General features: G+C 56.1%; 1 protein-coding gene across 3 annotated transcripts; it reads right to left on the bottom strand.

The window, feature by feature from the left end:
- Positions 1-1,598: 1,598 nt before the first annotated feature.
- Positions 1,599-16,318, bottom strand: LOC119712980 (uncharacterized). Of its 3 annotated transcripts, none has more exons than XM_038181015.2 (2): positions 16,158-16,318; positions 1,599-12,487 (listed from the first exon to the last, which is right to left on the bottom strand). In XM_038181015.2, the coding sequence occupies exon 2, from the start codon at positions 12,418-12,420 to the stop codon at positions 7,984-7,986; it is 4,437 nt and encodes a 1,478-aa protein (XP_038036943.2). In that variant the 5' UTR covers positions 12,421-12,487; positions 16,158-16,318; the 3' UTR covers positions 1,599-7,983. The 3 variants fall into 3 exon arrangements, with proteins under 3 accessions (XP_038036943.2, XP_071895806.1, XP_071895807.1); XM_072039705.1 differs by lacking the exon at positions 16,158-16,318 and adding an exon at positions 14,565-16,131; XM_072039706.1 differs by lacking the exon at positions 16,158-16,318 and adding an exon at positions 12,594-14,532.
- Between the last annotated feature and the right edge of the window lie 5,102 nt (positions 16,319-21,420).

Genomic DNA, 21,420 nt, shown 5'->3' on the forward strand with positions numbered 1-21,420 from the left:
CATGGCACCAGGGCTGGGGTGCTGGAGCCCAGGGTGCTCCAAATGACCCCAACTCCACAGTAGCAGCCCCCAGGGACAGGCAGACGCCCTGCGGTGCCCAGGGGTGGGTAGCTCAGTAGCGCTGGGGACACAAGCAGGATGGACCCAGGAGCACTGAGCAGGGGCACGGGCAGCAGGGTGCAGACACCCATGGGGGTCCTGGCCCCGCTGTGCAGTGCCTGGTGCGCACTGACACCCTGCCCCATGCACACTGGGGGGGCACAGGGCACCGGGACCCTGTGTGTAGGGGGAGGCAGTGCTGCCCCTACCCCACGTCCCCAGCCCTACCTGCTGGGGCAGGCTGTGAGCCAGGCCAGCACTGTGCCCTTAGTGCCGGGGGGACCTTTGGTGGACGTCCCTTCGGAGGCTGCTGGCACGCAGGTTTGCGATGCCGTTTGCCAGGGCTCGAGTCTTATGGATGCTGAAGGTGCCTGAGGCCGTGGTAAGCCTGGAGGTGCCCCAGCTGCTGGCACAGGTCCCACCAGGACTCAGGTGGGAGCTGCTGGCAGCAGCTCTGTGAAGCCAGTGGTGCCGGAGGACGTGCTGGGTTGGCACGGCACCAGGGGCACCGCGCACACCCCAACCTCTGCAGCAGGCTTGCTTCTACGGCCGCGGGGGGCCAAGGATGATGCGAGCCCGACCTGGGACCCCACACACCTCCACGGCAGGACATCACCGCGTCACCCAGGAGGACCAACCCCTCCCAGGGCTGCAGCCCCAATTCTCTCCACTGCATCACACCAGCGCGTTGGCCTCGGATCCGCACGGGGTGCAGCCAGCTGATGGGTGCCGTCGCCGTCCCCGCTCACCGCTGGCCTCCAGGACAAGCCCTGCGGGGACGGCACTGCCACCAGCACCCCTCTGCTGCACGGCGGAGCCGGGACGCCTCTCATTTTGCCCGTGGCCCGGCCGGGGCTTGGTTGTGTTGTGTTTTTGTTCTTGCTGTAAGCTAACCGCTAAAGTATCTCTTTATACAGAATACTTACAGATTCTAATATATATTTGTATTTCATTTTGTTATAGTATTTTTATATGTTCGGGGTCAACAAATGCCGTTTTCTTTTTGTTTACAGATGCTACTGGGCAGGAAAATGACGGTGGCTTTGTTTGGCCCGTGGGGTTTGTGTGTGTCACTGTTGAAGACGCTGGTTTGTACTAGGCTGGGGAGGGCGGCGCTGAGCATCCTTTCGCTGGCAGAGGCTGTATTGTTTTAGGAGATGTTCGGTATTGTCTATGTTGTCTTCCACGTGAACATGACATTGATTCATTCAGAGCCCCGGCCTCATCTTTCGGGGGGGGCACCACGGGCCGGGCACGCGAGGCGGTGGCACGGCGTGGGGACAGTACGGGCACAATGGGGCCCTGCAGCTCCTGGAGCAGCCCTGGTCCCGGTTTGGGGGCTGTCCCCCTTCTCTGGGGACAGCCGGGGTTATTTGTACAAACACCCAGCCCCGCAGCACACGGCCGTGCCACCAGGCAGGCGCCAGGGGCTCACACGGCTCGGGGCGAGCCGGAGCACGCCACCCCGCTCCTTCGCCCAGTTATCACAGCAAAGCGACTTTGATATCAAAGAAACGTTTAATAAGCTGCAATAAAATACGGACCTTTAGAAAGCTCATAGGGTGAATATCAACAATGGAGGAATAAAAGAAAACAAGGTGGTGGGAGTCCTTGAGGAGTTCAAATCTGAGTCAGGGACCTTTTACCTGTAACAAGAACACAGCTTCCTCGATAGTCTAGTCTGAAATAAAAGACAGGAGCACAGAGTTCACAAAATGTCAACATTTAGAGAGTTGATACATAGTCAAAGTTCAAATGACCCAGCTCTTATAGCTATACATATTGATTTAAAGCAACTTAATATAATTTTATTTTATTTTTTTTTTTATATATACACTTTCAAAGGTTCGTCAGGTGAGGTATGTAAACATTATCTAATGGAAACCCCTCTCAACATTTCCAACCAATAATTCACAGCAGACAGTTCATTTTCTCCGAGCAAGACGCAGAACTTCCCCATACCCGCAGCGCACGGGGACGCGGCCCCCGCGCAGTCACCAGCTGCCACCTCCCACCGCTGTTCTGTCAAGTTCACATTGGTTAGGCTCAAACATACAGTACCGGACAGGAGGACTTTTCAGATCAGTGTCTAAAATTCATACAGGGACAAACAGAGGGACAAGACTCTCCCAGGGAAGCAGACACAGGTGAAGGAAAAACGTTTGCTATCGGGGTGGAACTAATATTGAAACGCTGAGTATCTTAAAGAGAAAAAAAACGCACTGGGTTGGTGGGTTTATTTTATTTCATTACTCTTTTTTTTTTTCTTTTTTCTTTTTTTTTTCTTTTTCCACATAACTGTTCCAAGGGCGAAGGATGCTTGGGGTTCGTGGGAGCCCTGCAGGGCCAGGAGCCCAGTGCACAGCCCACCCTGCCTCCCAAAATTAGGGACCTGCCACCACAAACGCGGGGCTGACCCTGCTCACGGGCCGGGGCGCAGCCAGGGCGCACGCCCAGACAAACGGGGCTAAAAAACCAAAACACACTCACACAGAAAACAGCAAGAAAAAAATCCACGCACACTTGGGGGAAGAAAACGAACACGCAAACGACCTCAACACCCCTAGAAGGAGAATAAAAACTGCAGAATGGCAAGCAGGCAGGCAACGGCCTGACGGAGCTGGCTCGGCTGTCGGCAACTGCCCGCTCTGCCCCGGCCATCCGGGGAGCTCCGGGGGTCGGGCAGCTGCCTCTCGCTCCTCGAGACCCCCGTCTTGCCCATCAGAGACCCCCACAACCCCCCCGAGCCCCCCGGTCATCCAAGCAGACATTATTACTACAAATCTTATTGCTTGCAGCGCCCCCCACCCCGGGGACCCCCGGCCCTCCCGGCCGGCCACGGCAGCTCGCCGCCTCCCCGTGGCCTCCGGCCGGCTCTGACATCATCAAAACTGAGATGAAGAGTTAATGCTTCAACGCTGATGCGACATAAAAACCAACCCAACACCGCCACCGTCCCGTTCTCCCCCCTCCCCAGCCCCGTTCCCCCCCATCCCACCCCCCGCCATAAGCCAGCCCTCTGGTCGCGGCAAGCTGCGCCCCCCGGCACGAGCTGGGAGACCCCCCCGCCAACCAACACCAGTCAGAACAAGAACCTGTGGAAAGCCCATGAAATAAATATATATAAAAAAACAACTATTTACAATATTAGATCTGTGAGAAGTGAGAGAAAAACGCTTTTTTTTTTTTTTTTTTCCTGCCCCAAAAGCTTAAAAAGTAGGTTAGCATCCTGCCGCCTAGCACAACACTATCTTACATGGCACCTACACATAATATATATTCACATTTCATTTTAAAATTAGGTACTCTTACAAACAGACTTAGAAAACATTGGCTAGCAATGCGGTCCGAGGGACCGGCGGGCGAGCCAACGCCGCGAAAGCCGCCCGGGTGCCTCTCGACGTCTCCGGCCGCCCCGAAGCTGCCAACATGCCCTGAATCAAAACCGCCAGCTGCCCCCGCGGCCCCCGGGGAGGGGTGGAAGTGCTCTCGAACCGGAGAGGGGTCCAGGGGGAGGGAGGGGACGAGGAGAGCCGGGGACCGTGATTTCCGCTAAGCCTAGGGGTGATCTTAATACAAACAAGAACTCCTGAGAACATCTTAGAACAGATGGATTCATTTCACAACCACCGAGCTAAAGGATGGGCTGAACGGACGCTACAACACACGGGGGACGCGCGCGATGCCGGGGAACCATACCCTCATGGTTTGCTCAAAAACCTACAGCTACAAGAAAAGCGTCAAGGGCATTCCCTGGGGGGGAGGGAACCGGCCTGCCCCTGCCTCGCTCGTGCACCCTCCGAAGGCAGGACCTGAGCTGCAGGACCCCCGGGACCGAGCTGGTGGCCTCGGGCGATGGGAAGGGCAGAGCCCCCCCACACAGCCTCCCACCACACAGCTTTCAGTCTCCTTGAAGCGGGACTGCAGCTGCCAGGCTGCAAGAACACGAGCTGGAGAGAGAAACTGTCCATTAGCAAGTCTTAAGAGCAGGGCAGCAGTAAATCTGTGTCCTTCTGAGACCGCCTCTCCGGTTCCCGGGGGGTTCCCGGGACCTGGAAGAGCTTTTGGAAACACCGGCGGAGGTTTGCGGAGGTGCCGGCGAGCGGCTGGGACGCGGGCCAGGCTGTGCTCTGCTCGCTGCACGCAGGCAGGAGGCTGAGCTGCTCCCCAGCACGGGGACGGGGTCACCTTGCTGTCCTGGCCCAAGGGGACGACCAGTGACGCAGCAGAGTTTGCTTGAAAGAGTCAGCTTCTGCTCGGTAGCGCCTGGGAGAACATGTGCTGCGAGCACGTAGCACGGCAGCGCTTGCAGAGCAACACGGCCACACGCTGCACCCGTGTGGAAATGAGCTCATTAGTGAGGAATACAAACACCGCACATCTGGGATATACAGCACGCACCCCACAGCAGAGAAACCGACCGCAGGGATGTCCCTGCTGGACGTCTGACAGGTGGAAGGAGCCGTCCTGGGCTCGAGCTGCTCTGGATGCAGCCCTCAAGCACCACGGACACATGCCTGGTAAATAAATTTTGACTCAGCACAGCAAACCTGGCCAGGCCAGCCCTTTCTGGAGGCCGCGTGAGAAGAGCTCCCAGCCACGTGAAGCGTGAAGACCCAGAGCTGCCAAGGACACGGTGAGGGAGAAGATGACCGAGCAAAGGAAAGAGGGGACCCGGCAGAAGAGGGACACCAAGGATGCCTGTGGAGATGCAGGGCTACAAAGATGCTGCTCCTGATCTACGGACGGAGGAGCTGGGATGGAAAAGAGTTTCAAGAACATGATCAGAAGCCAAAGGGGCAGCAGAGGTAACAGCACTTGGCTCCTCCTGAAATGAGGGAGCGAGTGGGGTGGCACGGAGAGGGAGCGCAGTGAGGCCGTGGGGCTGAGGAGGGCACTGCGGCGGTGCCCGCGGGCAGCTCTGCACCTGAGCAAGCCAGGACGCAGCGGCTGCCCGCGTGAAATAAGGCAATAAATCACGCTGCTCATTTCCTTCCATTCATTAAGATCGTCTGCAACTCCCCGTGCATCCATTTCATTGCGTAAAAGCTGCGCTGACTGGAAAGGCGCTGCTGTAAGGCAGGGGCCACGCCTCAGCAGCGCTGCTCACCGCGTGCCTCACCGCGGGACGGAGAGAAACCAGCAGGGCACGGCCTCAGCCACGGCCAGGGGCAACCGGCTGCAAGACGAAGGCTGTTGGGAAGAAAAGGAGCAGCAGTTCACGTCTGAGCACTGATGAAGAGAATGGAGCTCCCCAGGCAATGCCAGCCTGCCAGGTGGCCGCCTCGCACGCAGACCCGTTGATCTGTTAGGAAATTAAAGCATCGCTCCTTCCTGCCCCAAAATACAGCACTCACAGCAGCAGGTGCGAAGCGTGTTAAAAGCAAGGCTCACTGCCTGCAAGACCTGGAAGCTACAACTGGTGTCAGCACGAGAACGTGCACAGGAGGCAAAGAAGGGCTGGGGACGGCATCTCCTGAGGGCAGAGGAAGCAAGGAAGGCAGGCTGGCACGGAGCTGGAGTTTCCTCCGAGCAGGAAGCCTTAAGATGCTTTTCTAGAGCTGGGGAGCATCTGCGGTTTGCTAACCCAAGCGACTGCACCAACCCACAATTCAGAGAGCCTGTGATACAGCACCGGTGTGCCCACCTCAACCTGGGCTGGGGCATGGCCACAGTGCTGGCTGCAATAACCCAGCCACAGGCAATGGCTGCACATAACCCACCCCTTCCTCAAGTCAAAAGCTGTAATTTCGAAATTAAAAGCAAGAGCCAGCCTTGTGCTGCCTCAGCGGGTGCCGCGTGGCCCAGGCTGCTCCCAGTCCCCAGCATAACCAAGATGTGCAGCACACACACACAAATCACACACCTCTGTCTCCTCAGCAAGAGGTAAGAAATTCAGATTTACACCTCCTAGGCACAGCCCAGCTCCTGTTACAACTCAGTAGCATCTTCGCACAGATTTTGGGAGCGTTACCCTTCGAGTGGGAAAGCCTCAGCTTGCCGAGCCCTCCAACATCCCCAGGGACGGGCAGAGCTGCTGGGTCAAGGCCACCAGAGCTGGGATGAGCTGCTGGGGCTCCGACCACGATGCCTACGTGGTGCCCAGTGTGACCAAAGCCAGGCCAGCACCACCTCACTCTGACAGCTTCGTGGAGCTCTCATCCTAGCACGGCTCCTGCTCCCAGCAGCACGGACGATGGAAAGCAGGACGCCCGCATGTGCCAGTGGAAGGCAGTGAGAAATTAAATCCAGCACGCGAGGGAGGAAATTCCGAGGGAGAACGGGGGCTCAGGCACGCCAGAGCCGCGGGTCTGTGCAGCAGCTGCCCCAGCGGAGGAAGAAGAAGATGCGGATGCAGGCAGGGAAGCGAGAGGGAGAGAGAACCTGTGGGAAAGGTACGGAGCAGTCATCTGACCGCCAGCAGTGCCCTCCTGCCACACACCTCTCCTAAAACGCTTTTAACCCTTTTCTGATGGAATGTTTGACATACGTAATCCATGCAGTAAAAATTAAAGTAATAGATAGCTTTGTATTAATCTGTACAGGGACTGACAGGCTAGATTTAATCACTTCATCACTGTTCGGAGAGTTAACTTACTCTTTCATGATTCAAAGGAAAGGTAAAGGATTTTTTTTTTATATCAGCCATTTCATAGAAAGAGAAAAACGTGCAGCAGACTCATGTGTGCCAGCGCTGGGGGAAGGGAATGCCTGTAAGGGACCCGGGGTGCTCAGCAAAGGGCGTGCGCATCTCCAACGCCTCGCTCCGTCCTCTGTACTACATGGGTACCACGAAAGATTTGAAGACAATTAGCTGCTTTCCACAGGATTTGGGAGCAGTGTGAGACGTGAAAAGCAATGCCCCTTGAAGCAGTGCCACCACGGGCCTTGCTGCTCTCCGCACAGGAGGCTGACGATGGGATTCACGCAGAGACCTCGAGCAGCAGCAAGGTGCAGGCAAAGCCATCGAAACACAGCAGCCCCAGCTGCTGAGCACTGTGCATTGGGAACCAGCTTTCTCCAGAGGCCAAGCACCGAGCACGCTGTCAGAGACCACGAAACCAACCCGAGCGCAGCACGGTGCTGATGGGGAAGGATTTGTGCCCAGCAGCAGGGCACTGCGGGGCCGGCCCGTGCCAAAGCCAGCAGAAACAGATGGATACAGCCCAGCACGCCCCGTGTGCCCCAGGGACCGGGCAGCACCTCTGCCACCGCGCTGTGACCGGGATCTCCCTGCCCCACGGCTGTGCGGGGGGAGCGGGGCCGGGGGCCAGCAGCAGAGTCACTGGGGAATACTTGTCTGCAGGTAACAGGACGGGACACCAGCAGCTGCCACGAACGAACCGACGGCTGACAGGTTCACCTTTCTCTCCCTCACTGATGGAAAATGAGTTTTGGTTTTGCTTGAAATGCCACTAAGAAGACAGACAGAAGTAGGACGCTGAAGGAAAGGGAAATGTTTGCGTGCACCGAAAGGCTGCCGAAAGCTACTTCATGTGCACAAAGGTGGTTTTCTTTCTGCTACAGTACAAGTGCTTGTGCCTCAAGTATAAAACGCAAGCCTCCAAATCACACAGACGAGCTTCTTATTTTTATTTTTAAAGTGATAAATAAGGCACTGTACTTTTAACTAAAACTGCCTGGTTCCGAGGTCAAAAACCCAGGGAACGTTCAAACTGCAGAAACTTCCTTCTGAACAGCAGAGACAGACAGGCTGACCTCTTCTCTGTCCGAGACACATCTCCTGATGCCTAAAATCACGGGCGTTATCCTGTAACTGCGGATTTTTAAAGGCTTGCTACAGCTTATAAAAGCAGCTTTAGTTAATGCATGGTAAAGGGTTACTACTATACAACAGTTTTGTACATGGCTACCGGTTCTTCGCTATTTCGTGTCCAGGCGCGAGCGCTTGCTGTGCGAACAGTCAACTTTCGCCCGCAGCTTCCTCTTGCCCTGCGCCCCGCTGTTCTCCTGCATCTTCTTCATGGACCTCGTCAGGGTTTTCCCAGCGCCGGGCTTCTTGTTGGCCATCTTCTGTGACCGCGTCGAGGATTCCCCGAGGGGCTTCTGCCGCGGGGACTTGGCCAGCTCCTCGTGGCCGGGGGGCAGCACGGCCCGCCGGCTCGTGTTCTCCTTGCCCTTCCGCACGGGGAGCCGCACCTTCTCCAGCTGCCTTTTCGGGGCTCTCTTCTCTTTCAGAGACATTTTCTTGGCAAGCTTACTGCTCCTCTCCACGGCGGCTTGCTTTCGGGTGGCGGGGGCTTTGGCGCTGACCTCCGAATGTTTTATTTTACTGGCCTTCTTGGCCGGCAGCTTGTCCTTACCGGCGGAGCCGGAGCGCTCCTGGGTGCCCCCGCTCTCCTTCAGTGTCCTCTTCTTCCTGCTGAGCTGCGGGTCGGCCCGGGGCGAGGGCTCCTCCGGGCACCTGCCCTTCCCCTTCCTCCCCTTTCCCGCTCCGTCCATCGCCGGGGATCGAGCCGGGAAGGCGTCAGCTTTGATCTGCAGGGCCAGCTTGGGAGACATCAGCGGGTTGATGCACACGCTCTTGCGGCTGGGCTTGCTCTCCAGGGCCGGCTGCTCCCCGGGGACGTCGCTCCTCCGCTCGGCCCTTGCGGCGCGGTGCTGGGCCCGCAGCTTGCCCCGCAGGTTGGAGTATTTCCGCAGGATGCGGGTGCTGGCCTGCGTGGGCAGGCTGGGGGTGGGCGCCACGCTCCGGTCCTGGCTCGCCTCCTCGGGGCCGGCTTCCGAGGGAGGCGGCTGGCCGGCCCCGACGGCTTCTTCGGCCTCGGCTCTGTCCGCGTTCTCACGGATTTTGGCCCACAGCTTTTGGTTCTTCAGGTTGTTCCGGGCCGGGGTAGCGGCGGCGAATTTCTTGAGGTGTTTTTTCAAGCGTTCAGCCTGCAGCGAGCTGGGGTAGAGGCCGGAGGAGGAGTACTTCTGCATGGGGACCTTGATGGGGGGGATCTCCCCCGGGAGACGGGTGTTGAGTTTCTTCACGATCACCAGAGACCTGGTCTCCGTCGTCTCCAGGAACCACTGGCAGATGTCGGACAGCTTGAAGGCCTTCATAAACAGCATCTGGACAGGAGACAGCTTCTGAACTTCCAGCGACCCTCGACTTTTCCGTGTCCTCTTCTTGCTTTTCCAAATCTCCTTCAGCTTGTCGGCTTTGTTCTTCACCTTGGGGGTTGGCTGCACTTCTTTCTCCAGCTGAATCCAGCCCTTCTGAACTTTCATGTACTGGGCATTGAACTCGGCAATCAGCTCCTGGTTCTCCTCTTCGGCACACCACTCCATGAACTTTGGTTTGCTGTCAGCCAGGTCTGCGTCCTCCAGCGCCAGGGAGTCGTCATTCCCTGAACTACACTCGTCCCGCGGTTTGGGGATTGCTTGCATAGACTCCTTCCCTGGTGTGCTCTTTTTTGCAGTGTCGGTGGGTGCGGGCGTGTGTCTTAAGTTATAAAACTGCAGGGCTGACTTTTTGGGCTTCGCAGCCTTCGCTGGAAGATGCTTGCTTCCACTGGCCCTGCTGCTGGGACACGGAGGCGAGCTGGCCGCTGGCTCGTAGCTCTCCAGCTTTCCCGTGTCCATGGCGCTGTCAGAGCTCTCCTCCTCCTTTGCTCTGGTACCACCTGGCTTCACCTCTGCTTGCTCTGCATCGTCTGCAGGCACGCTGCTTTCTGCGGGGAGGAGGATGCTCGTCTTCTCAGCATCAGCCTGGACACACATCTCCAGCGTCTCGCCTGGTTGACTCTGGCCACCTTTAGCAGGGGGGTCGTCTTCAGAGGAATTTTCTCCCTCTGCCACAGTCTCTTTCGCTAAGATGCTCTTATAGGTCTGTCTGGTAATGACACCGCTCTCCTCACCTGGCTGCTGCTCAGTGATGCTCTCCGGAGCCTGGCCGGTGCTCGGCCCCTCGCTGGTTTTGAGCAGTGTGGTATGGAAGCAGTCGTTTGGGAAGTGCATGGATGCTGCCCCGTCCAGCTGCACTTCTCTCTTGAACCGCTTGGCGCTGGGACTCTTGGAGAGTTTGATCTGAAGGCAAGGAAGCTGCACGGAGCTGGAAGAGCCAGCGTCCTCAGCGCTGCCCTCGGCAGGTGACTGGGACTGCTGGCTTCGGAGACGCCGGTCGGATGCCACGAGCGTTCTCCTTCCTTTCTTTCGCTTCTTGTCTAGGCTGTCTTTGGAAGAGACAGAGTCTTTGTCTGCTGTTTCCAAGCCATCGGGTTCAGGCAGCATTTCCCCTTCAGCAGGCTCTTTTTCACCTGCCAGGCTGTTGTTCTGCACCGCCTCCCCTTCTGAGACCGCAGGGAGGGCTGTGCTGGCTGGCACAGCCTCCTCTTCCTCGAGGGAGCTGTCACCCAACACGCCCAGCAATTCAGCTTCTGGTTCAGCATCGACACTTTTGTTCACATCCACACACTGGAAGGCGGCAGGGAGCTCTGGGGGACAATCCCCGCCCTCGGTGGCAGGGGGCTGCTCGGGAGCCTGCAGGTCTGGAGAGGGCGGGGAGGGCTCTGTGGGACATACCCCGCAGGGCTCTGCTCCACCAGCGCCTGGAAGCTCAGCAGGGTCCCTCGGGCCAGCATCGGCCAGGGGTGCTGCGTCTGGAGCAGCAGAGGGCTGCAGGGGAGACCCCGGCTCTGGGCTGGCAGGGAGGTCTGGAATAGTTTGCACACCCGAGCCTGGGGAACCCTCCTCCCTGATGGCTGCTTCAGCAGCAGAAAGGGCAGCAAAGCTTGCAGCCTGCACGGCACCGCCGTCTTTGGAGCCGCTGTCCCCGGAGGAATCCACGCCAGCCTCCGGGGTGGCCGTGTCCCCGGCTCCTTCGCTGCGGGGGGAGCCTGGGGGCGGTGAGCCAGCCACGCTGTCCTCCTTCTGCGGGCTGGGAGGAGCGGAGAGGGAGAACAAGGGCACGGTCACGGCAGCTTCCCGCGAGCGCAGCACCCGCATGTCCCGTGGCTCCCGCTGGACACAGCCCAGGTCACCTCTCGCTTTTGTCTCTCTGCTGGCCGGCGCTCCTTTGGCCAGGAGCCTGAGCGAAACCCTTTTCTCCCCGTCCCGTCCCGTCCCCGACGACCCACCCCCTGAGAGCACCAGAGCTGGCTTCGTGCTTACGAGCGCCTCTGTTCGCAGTGCCGGGCTGCCGCCCCGCTCCTCCGCCCGCGAGCTTTTCACCAGGGTGCGGACGGTCGGGAGCTCGCAGCACTCCCCGTTGAAGAAATACCCCCGCGTGCTCTTCCTCGCCGTCCTGCGCGACGACACCGAGCGCTGGCTCTCGAAGTGGCACTCGGTGATGGGCTGGCTGATGTAGACCACGTCGCACTGGTTGTCGTAGTCGTTGATCCTCAGCCCCGAGGCCTTTTTGCTCTTGCGGGAGGACCTGAGGGAGGCCGCCTTGGCGCGGGGGTGCCCGCCGGGGGCCCGGTGGGCGGCTGGCGCGGTGCCGGCGGGCAGCCAGCCCTCTTTGGATTTGTCGAGCGGGCCCTTGTCGGCCGGGTGCAGGTGGCAGCCTGCCTTGCCCTTGGCCACGGCGTGCAGGTGGTTTTCTGGCTTTGGTCTCGCGTCTTGTTCTTTCGCGTCTAGGTCCTGGTGCAAAGATGCTTTCGAGCCGCACTGCAAAGTGTTCTCCTTGTCAGCTCGGCGAGGGGGGCTCACTGCGAAGCTGGGATCCCAGGGCTCTTCTGGCAAAGCTCTGAAAGAGCTCTTCTGGGAGCCCAGACAGCCGTCTAAGCTGTCCTCGCTGCCATTCACATTCGCCACTTTGACAGAGATATAGCCTTCCACTAGGGCCTTACCTGCCATCTGCTCTTTATTGTCCTCGCACTTTCTGACACCGGCTTCTTGCTCGTGTCCAGCAACCTGCCCTTCCAGGCTCTTTGCAGCGTGATGAAAATTCAAGGAGGAAGAGTTCAACGTGCTGAGGTATCCTTGGGTGGAGCTGTCCTTTGGGCTGGCAGAACAAAGCCGAGCAACGGGAGGGTCAGAGAAGTCTCTTCTCAAAGCAGGGCTGGGGCTCTCCGCTCTGTCCGTGGATTTCAGCTCTGTGGGCTGCTTCGGGGCTTGTCCTGCGACATGCAGGGAGCCATCAGACCCCGAGTGTCCCGGCTCTGAGGAAGAAGGGGGCCTTGATTCAGTACAAGCAGCACCCTTATCCTGATTTTCAGTGCTTCGCTGGCTACAACCAGAGCCACAAGTGGAGGCCTCCATGCTTTCGGATTCGGACGACTGCTGGCCTTCAGAGTCCGGTTGTACTTCAGTGTATATGTCGTTTAGCACGCGAATGAATTGCTTCTGGTGGTGTGTACACAGTCTGACCATAAACTTTTCCAGTGGAGACTTCGGCTGATTGTTAGAGTCTATTGCTATTGTCTCTGCTGCATCCTCACTAGAGAGACAAAGAGAGAAGCAATCAGTAACACGTCCCCAGGAACAGAAGTTCATGCTGCAAAACCAGAGCAAGCCTTCTCCTCCCACCCAGGCGTACCACGCACCTGATCTCCAGGTGAGATCAAGCACCCTGTTGTCAGGAGGTTTGCAGCTACCCCTTTGGTTCCCAGCACACACACACAGACGAACGCACACTGCTGGCAGGACACAAACTGCACTTCCATTCGTCTCCCACTGCTACGAGACCTGTAACTGCACTTCTGCCGAGGGCTCCCTAGGCAGCACTAGTGTGTAGGCACCATGTGACACGCTCCGAGCAGACCTGAACTTCCTGGTGAGGATCATATTTGCAGCATGCACAGGCCCAACACTTCTGGGACACGCTGGAACAACTGCAGGCGTCTGTACGCTCCATCTGCGCATCGAGGATCTGTGGGAGCAGCGCAGCAGCCCAGCTGGGCAGCCAGACACCTTGAGCTGCTGTTACATCTGCAAATTCTGCTTCCTTCTAGGCAGCAGAAGGAAGAGTCTATGGCAAACTGAGCAGACCTGACCCTCCTCTGTAATCAGAGAAGAAAATTTGGAGAGTTCCCAGGCTGCAGGACATGCATGCAGCAATGCACCTTCCCATGCTGCAGTGCCTTGTAATTTGCACCGACCTTTGCTTTGCTGCCATTTAATGAACTCGCTCTGCAGCTGAGGGTCTGACTGGCAGCTTGCAGTGGTCACCCAGAAAGTGCAGCCCTACAGCACTGCTGCATACAGTATCGCTGCCTCTTGCTACCTCTTTAAAAAGATGATTATCATTTACCTGCTTGGCACAGGCAATTAGGACTTCTTGGTGGAGAGGTTAAGGGATAATTACCCAGTGTTTGCACAAACTTATTAGGAGTGCAGTGCCAGGCTCTGCTACCCAAACCGTGCCCATTCCCAGCAGCAGCACAGGCAGTTCCCTCCCCATCCCTGCGGGACCTCTGCCAGCTGGATTTGGGACTAACAGCTGTACTTTGCACCTCGCTGCCCTCCGGGGAGCGAAGCAGTTCCCCCTGCTCCCCTCACCGGGATGACTCATGGCTCCCACGCACGGGAAGGGAGGCTGAGGAGGCTCATTGACCCCTGCTGGTGAATCACCCCTGCCAGCTACTGTGTGGCATTTCAAGGAGGATTTTGGCGAGGTGCTGCAGCTCCCGCGGACGACTGGCGGGCTGCACATCTCGCCCAGCACTGGCAGCCAAAAATCCAGCGGGAGGTGGGCAGCCGTGTCGGCTGCCATCCCTGCTGGAGACCGGCTGAGGCTGACAACAGAGAGCGAGGAGAGAAGGCCAGGGACGTGGGATGGCCGTGCTAGGTGGCAGCCTCTGTGCTGGAACCGGCCTCTGAGAGGTCTTCCCCTGCTGCTTGCTCCATGCTGGCTCGCTGCTGGCTGGGGACTGGCACTGCTTTGGAGGCACCTCCAGCAACCTGGGGGCTGCTCCCAAACTCAGCAAAGGCCAGGAGATGGCTCTGTGGATGGCTCTGGGCATGGCCACTTGGCCTCCTCTTCACCCAGAAATGCCAGGCTGTCGCCAACAACCTGCTCCGAGCATCTGCTAGCCAGCCCTGCGCTTTCCAGTCTGCCCAAATTCAAGCTTTACCCTTCAGGCCTCTTGGGCAGGGTTTTCCCCAAACTGCCCAGAAAGGCCAAGTAAATTACGCTTGGCGAATGTGCTCCAGCACCTCCTGAACGTGGTGCTGGGTCAGCAACAAGCCAGCTCCCTTCACTGCTGCAAGCTGGCAAGCGTGCCCGCTGGAGCCGCCACAACTGCTCCTGCCTGGCGCTGCCAGCTCGCAACGCCCAGGGTGAATTTAAAATAAAAACACCCAGGTACACCCCGGCCCCTCTCCAGAGCCCTGCATGGGAAGGGTTGTGCCAGAGAGGATCCCTGCACAGCCCAGCTCCTCCCCTCGCCCTGCGGGATAACAATGGAGATAAAACTTTCCCCGCGCCACCAGGAAGGCGAAGAGGAAGGGCTCGGAGGCAGGTCGCCACTCTGCTCCTTCCCCCCGCGGGTGCATGGCGGCAGGTTTCCCCTTACCTGCCCCAAATCCCAGCTCCGGGGAGTGGCAGCCATCTTCCCCGCCAGCCTGCATTTATAGCCGCAGCCGCCGAGGTGCGGCCCTGCCCGGCCCCCCCGCCGCCTCACAGGGATGCCGGAGGACGGGGAAGTGGTTGCTGTCTGTACATCGAGTCCCTTCTCCCAGCAGAGAAGGCGACAAGGTGTGTGGGGCTGGGGGAGACCCGCATCCCACTCACACCATGGCGGGGACCTGCGCTCCCTGCTCCCAGGGCCTCAGCCTGCATTGCCCCCTTGCTCTCACCGCCACCCTATTGCCCTGCCGTGCTCCAAGGAGTTAATCTGAGAGACACGCAGCTTGTTAAGCTGTAAATTTGAAAAACAGAGATAAATATCTTTCCTGCTTGATAAAGGAGGTGCCTCCATTAAGACTCAATGCCCTTTGTCCTTAGAAGACCCATCTTGCCCTCAGCGACACCGTTCGCCAGGTCTGCAGTCTCGTTACCTGCAGGGCTTTCTGTTTTGTCTCACTGGGCCCGAATGCGGACCGGGATCCCTCACCCTGAGCTCATCTGCTCCCTTCTCAGCGTATCCCTACATGGCTGCCTTGTTTTTTGGGTTATCAGAGGTGCAGCAAGCACAGCCCTGAGGTGCCTCCCCAGGGAACCATGCCAGGCCCCAACCAGCCCCTCACTCCTGCTGACAGAGGCACAGAGGGAACCGAAGACCAACAGGGAAACACAGAGGATGGGAAATGAAGATGTGCTTTGAAAGTGGGAGAAAAATTGCACCCCAATCTGCAGCTTTTCCCACAGAGCCTGCGAGGGGGCAGGCCTTGCCCTTTGCAGCCACCGGCCTCACACGCTGCCTACACCGGGCTGTCGTGAGGGGAGCTCCCACTCGAGCTGCACCACACCGGCCTGATTTGGCCTAGCTGCCAGGTCTCCCATCACCAGCAGGACACACCTCGGTGTCCCAAGGGCATCCCAGCACCCGAGCCACCCCCCAGACCCATCTTTCCCAGGGCTGCCCCGCTCCCTGCTCCTTCCCCGCCTGTCACGGAGGTGTCAGAGGAATCAAGGGGCAGGAGCTGTCACAGAGACACACGGGGCTGTTGCTACGCGACCGTCGCGGTGCAGCAATTAACGCTCGGAAAACGTGCTGTGCTCTGAAGCTATTTGCATAGCTGCGTGCTGCAGTACGTCTGTTTGCATTGTGCCGCCTCTGTGTAGCGGAGCTGCAAGCCAGCCCTCCCCCAGCCCCTGCTGGGGGGCACCCAGGGCTCCCCACAAAGGCTGCGGGTGACAGGGCCCCGGGTTTGCCTGCCGTGACACCTGCAGCACACGCAGGTATGGGATTTGCAGCCCTGGAGGACGGGGGGAACACCGAGACATCTGGATTTCAGCCTGTGCTGCCCAACGGGTCTGCCCCCCTTATGGGGCCAGCTCCTGCTGCGCTCCCGACCCACTCATGGGGTTACCTCACCTCCCCTCTCCCTTTTAAAGCCCTGCGGGTGCCTTGCCTGTGATTCCAGAGTGTATTTTCAGGGGGAGGAAGGAGAGGAAGAGGGAGAAAGAGAGGGAGAAAGAAAGCAGCTGTTTCACACCAACCTACCTGGAACGCCGGTCTCCGAAAACCTGTCAATTGCCAACTGCAATCTTCTGGTTTGCCCACCCCAAGTTTCTCACTATTGAACATGAAGCCTGTGCCCTTTTTGGGTTTCTTTTTTTAGCCCTTGAACGTCAGTTTGATGGATTATAAGTTTACAGGTATGTTTTGTACCTCAGAGGCACAAGAAGCAGCAGCAGAACAAAAGTTCAAGGCTAAGTGTTTCTGTTCCTTTCAGACCACTCTAAGCACCAGGATTATAGTTCTGTAAAAGAAACAAAACGTAGCTATAAACTTATAAAATCCAATTTAGTGTTTTTACTGGGATGACCTCTCCCCTCCCTCTCCTGTCGTCACACAGCTGATGCAGCGCCAGGGTGGAGCCTCGCACCACCCCAAACCAGCGGGGGCCTGGAAATTTGGGATCTGGGAAATGTGGGAAATGTGGGATCTGGGAAATGTGGGTGACTACGGAGGAAGCCGAACTTGTGAGCAATGCTCACCATCAGCTGGACTCTAAAATGCCCCTTTGGTGTGACCCTGTGCACAACACAGTGCGTTCAGCTGCCTTGGTGGGAGCTCCATCCCTTGTGGTGGGAAGGCCGTTAGGAGGGATGTCTGAGGAGGAGCAGTCCCTTGAGAGCAGCTCGCTCAGTGCTGAGCCCTGCAGAGCTGGCAGGAGCACCAGCACCAGCAGGGAAAGGCACTGAGGATGGCACTGCGTCCTTCAGCAGCGACACAGAGCCAGGGGGCTGCCCCAAATCAGCATCCCAAGGCAGGGCAGTGAATGGCAACCCATGCTGCATCTCCCCTGCTCCGTCACAGCATTTTGCCCAAACCATCGCCATGCTGAGCTGCACCAAGGCCTCGTGCCTTGAAAGGTGGAGGGGGAGACGTGTTGTCTTCTGCTGGCACCGCTCTGCCATGCAGCCGTCCCTCGCAGGGGCTGGACACAGCAGGTCATGCCGCTGCAGCAGGGTTTGCTGGAGCTCACCCCTCAAAGCCCCCAGTTAAAGGCTGATACTGGATGCACCGGTTTAAATGACGGTATTTCGATCAGCAGAAATATGCCTGGCACCTAACACTCCCCACACAGATGAATGAGTCCCTTCACACCTCTGCGGGTGCTACAGGAATTCTTGCTGCACTGGAAAAAAATAGAAAAGCAGCACGGGAAGAGCCGAGGCTCCACACAACAGCTAGCGAAGAGAAAAGCATTCTTCTTCTCTAAATTAAAAGCTTAAGTTGTGCAAAGCACAGCCAAAATAACTATGGAAATATCGCTGCGGAGTTTTCAAGGCCCCTGAATTTACGCTGTCCTTGGTGACGTGCTTGGGGATTTATAAAGCTTGCGCTTCAGCTGAAAAGCAGGAAGTAAGAAGTTATAGATGGGTTTTGTTTGGTTGGGTTTTTGTCAGCTGCACGTATTCGTCAGTGTATCCAGGTTGTACAATAAGCCAACTGACTGGATAAACAACAGACCTCCATTACAGATTCAGACTTTTAACCCTTCAGAGTAGTGTCTTTTTTTTTTTTTTTTAAGCATTTCAACATTAAAAATAACCTTCTCCCCACCTGCAGCCAAATAAAAATCAAACAAAGCAAAGTTCGTTTTACATAAAAAAAAACCAAACTCAAATAAGTTCATAATTTTATTTTCCTGTCATTGCTTCCTCCACTCCCAGCTTTCCCAAGTAACTAATCCAACCGTATTCTGCAGTAGTTCATCATCACTGGTGATACTCCTAATACAATATTTAATGACTAATTAAAAACCTTACCATTCAACTATTGCTCTAAAACCAAGGGAAATTTATCACGTTGGAAACATTATTCTACCTACTAGCTTTAAAAGACTTTCCAGAATTGTCCTTGCTCGTTTTTCTAATTACCAAGGACATCTGGGATCTTCCCTTAAGGAAAAAAAAAATTACCATGAGTGTTTCTCTCCGAGGCAGCACTCGCAGCATCCTCCCTGAGCTAGGCACGCCAAAAGAAGACAGCACCAGGAGACAGATAACAAAAGCGTGCCGGGCAGAAAGAGTTCCCACAAGGTTTTTCACAGCTTTGTACATGCTTTAAGGACAGCAGCACCCAGTTAAGGCAGGGAAGAATGAACCACAGGTATGGCTCCTGAATACACACTGGCTCTGAAGCTGGTATTAGGAAGGTGTATGGCCTCCTCCCTGCTTCCAAGCCCACTGTAAATTAAGGCTTGTAAGCAGGATATGCTGCCCTGGGACAAATTGCATCTCACCTTACTGTTCTGCACCCATACTGGGGGTTCGGCTGCACTTGTAGAGTGGCAGCAAGCAAGCAGAAATCCCAAATACAGCTGCTGCCCCCTCCACAGACATCACCAGCGCCGGCTCTAGCAGGCACACACGGCTATGCACAGCCACTGTCTGCTTCTAGAAACCTGCAAGGGTCTTTAAGGCTGCAAATACCCAGGATACGTTCTTTTTCTCCCCCAGCGTGGATGTGGAAAAGCAAATGCAGCAGCTAGGTAGAGCGCTGGGGCTAAAAGCGCTCAGCACCGCCAGAGCTTGGTGGGATGCATCTGGAGAGCAGAGGGTGCCTTGGGTGCAATTAACAGACGTTGGGGGATATGACCCCATTTCAGATAACCTGGAGATGCAGCTAATTGGGCCTTGGATAATCAAGGCCGCGCTGTTGCCAGAACCAGTGTCACGACTCCTAACAGCAGCGCTCCCCCCGTGCCGGCGCTGTGCCCACCGTGCCGCGCAAAAAATGCCTAGCAAAAGGGGAAGGAGCGCTGTGATACCTCTGATCTGCCAGCTCCGGCCCGAGCAGCCAGCTCCGGGGCTGATGCAACACTTTGGATCGCTGCTTGGGAAATAGGTTAAGGCACAGAAAGCGGATTTCACCCCCGGGACGCCCGGGGGACGAGGCTGTCGCAGAGCTGATGGGCTCGGCAAGTTCTATTTTGAAAGTGGGTTAATTTAGCTGCCATTCAGCTCCCGTTAAACGATGTAGGTTAATTTTATAGTCAGATAACTATTAAGAAACCAAAACATGCGGCAGGAAATGTCTCTGCCGCGTTCCAGCGGGGAGAGGCTTCCTCTGCACTAATGTGCCCCCCTTCCCCTGCAGCTCCAGCCTTCCAGCCTTCCCTTCAAACTCTGCACATCCCTCACATTATCTCCTTTTTTTTTTTTAACCCTTGCTATTACCCACTAGTGCAATTCCTCTCCCTTATTCCCCTCCTTCAGAGTCTGTTCGCCTCCTAAAATTTCATCTCGGTATCCGGTATCCTGGCTCATGGTTATTTTTCCTCCCTCATTTATCTCTTCACACATCCCAGTGCTAGAGGAAGCCTAAAATCCAAACCTTGTCCAACCATAGCTAGTGGTCAGACAAAAGGGCCCCATCTCCCCCGTGGAGCTGAGATTTATCCAGCTCCAGGGCAAACTGAGGCAGGGAAGCACACCTTGTTTAGCATGCAATGGGCTATCACTGCAAACGTACCAAGCTTTCTTCAGGGTTATTTATCATATTTAAAGCCCCCTCAATTTTGGCAGTTCACCCTTTGTAATTGGATGCCGCAGTTAAAACGTACTTTATCTCTGCAATTTTCCTCCCTGCAGCATAATGATAGGTGCTGCTTGTTTCTCCGTCAAAGGATGGCGAACCATCAATTGCTTGTTTGCCATAAAAAATAAAACAAAAGGAAAAATCCATCTATCAACAACTTATGCCTGCAAAGGAACAGATCCTCTGGAAAAACCCGCGGTGACTCATCACTCCTCATGCACACGAGGACGGAGTGAGACCCGCAGAAAGCCAAAACCCCTGAGGTGCCTTCGCCACTTGTGTCCCTGCGGCTTTTGCGCCTCGCCGCTGCCACGGCTCCCACCGGCAGGCCAATAATTCCCTAACCTTCCCGCGGTGAACTGAAGTGATGCTGACCCATTAGCACACGCTGCCCGTCAAGCACTCGCAGATCCCTTCTACCGTAGGCGGTTTTTTTTTATCGTATTAACAGTAAGTGCACTACACGAGCCCTGAAAGCTCGGAGAAATGAACTCGCACTTAACCACACGGCGGTAATGATGGTGCAGACCACAATGCTAACAGGATGTCGGCGTTTTTACTACGGCTTCACTGTATGCGACCAGGAAAATACAGAATGAGACCATCACCAGAAAACACGGCAAAACCACCGCAGCAAAACCCTCCTCGTGGTGACCTGGGCACTCAGGCAGCAACTTCAGCACCCAAACCACACGCTCCCTGGGGAGGTTTGACCCTCTGATGGTCCTGCTGAGGCCTCACTGTCCCTATCAATCCCACAGGGAATGTCCTTTTTTTTTTTCACGAGGCAGCTATAAGAAAATGGACAAAACAGCCAAATCCCACACCTCATCCGTCTGCTCTTTGCCAGCAGCAAGTTGGAGCCAGGGCTTTTGTCGCTTCATGCTAGGTTACAGAGACGTGCAGCTTTAGCACCAATTATTATTCCTAATTTAGGAATGAAATCAGTAAAGGCGCTGCGAGGCATATTTATTTTAAATCCAGGGTTGTGCTATTTTTGCTTTTTTTTTTTTTTTCCTGCAATTTGCAATCCGCTCTACACTCAAACACAAGTAAAGGCATCAACATAAGGATTTCAGTGGGTATAGGAACGGCGGCTAGAACTAACGAGCAGCCAAGCAGGCACAGCTATTTTACACACTTGTGGGTGCCAGTTAGAAAGAAACCAGCACAGGTCCTGAAACAGGAGCAAAAATCTACTGCTTTTTGGGTGTCAGGACTGAATCACAGCCTCCTGAAGCTCTAGCTAGCAGTGAGGGCACGTGGCTGTCACCACGGTCCAACGAGACCTTTGCTGTTGGCGAACAACCCCCATTACACAGCAAGCCAGCTTAGCTTTCAGCTCTCAGGCTTATGTTTGATGGTGAGAAATGAAAAGAAAACTTGCACTGACGTACAAACAGAGCATGTTTGTTTTGACAGGTTCTTACGAAAAACCAGAATCCTACAGGGCCTTTTTCTAGCGTCTCCTTTAAAGTCAAGTAATTTGTTTAAAACCACTGCTAACACCTCAAACACGGCCACTTGCTTTAAAGTCCTGAAAGGCATCTCACAGAAATACCACACCTGACCACAGCACAACACCAGAAGAAAAAAAAATAACAGAAAAACCAGAGAAAACACACCACCACCTTCACCCAAAAGGGGAACGTGATGGAAACACCAAACTGAGTCCTGCTCGCCGCATGCTGTTAGCTATGAGATGTGTTTAACT

This window comes from Anas platyrhynchos, chromosome 6, assembly GCF_047663525.1.
Source record: "Anas platyrhynchos isolate ZD024472 breed Pekin duck chromosome 6, IASCAAS_PekinDuck_T2T, whole genome shotgun sequence".
NCBI lineage: Eukaryota > Metazoa > Chordata > Aves > Anseriformes > Anatidae > Anas > Anas platyrhynchos.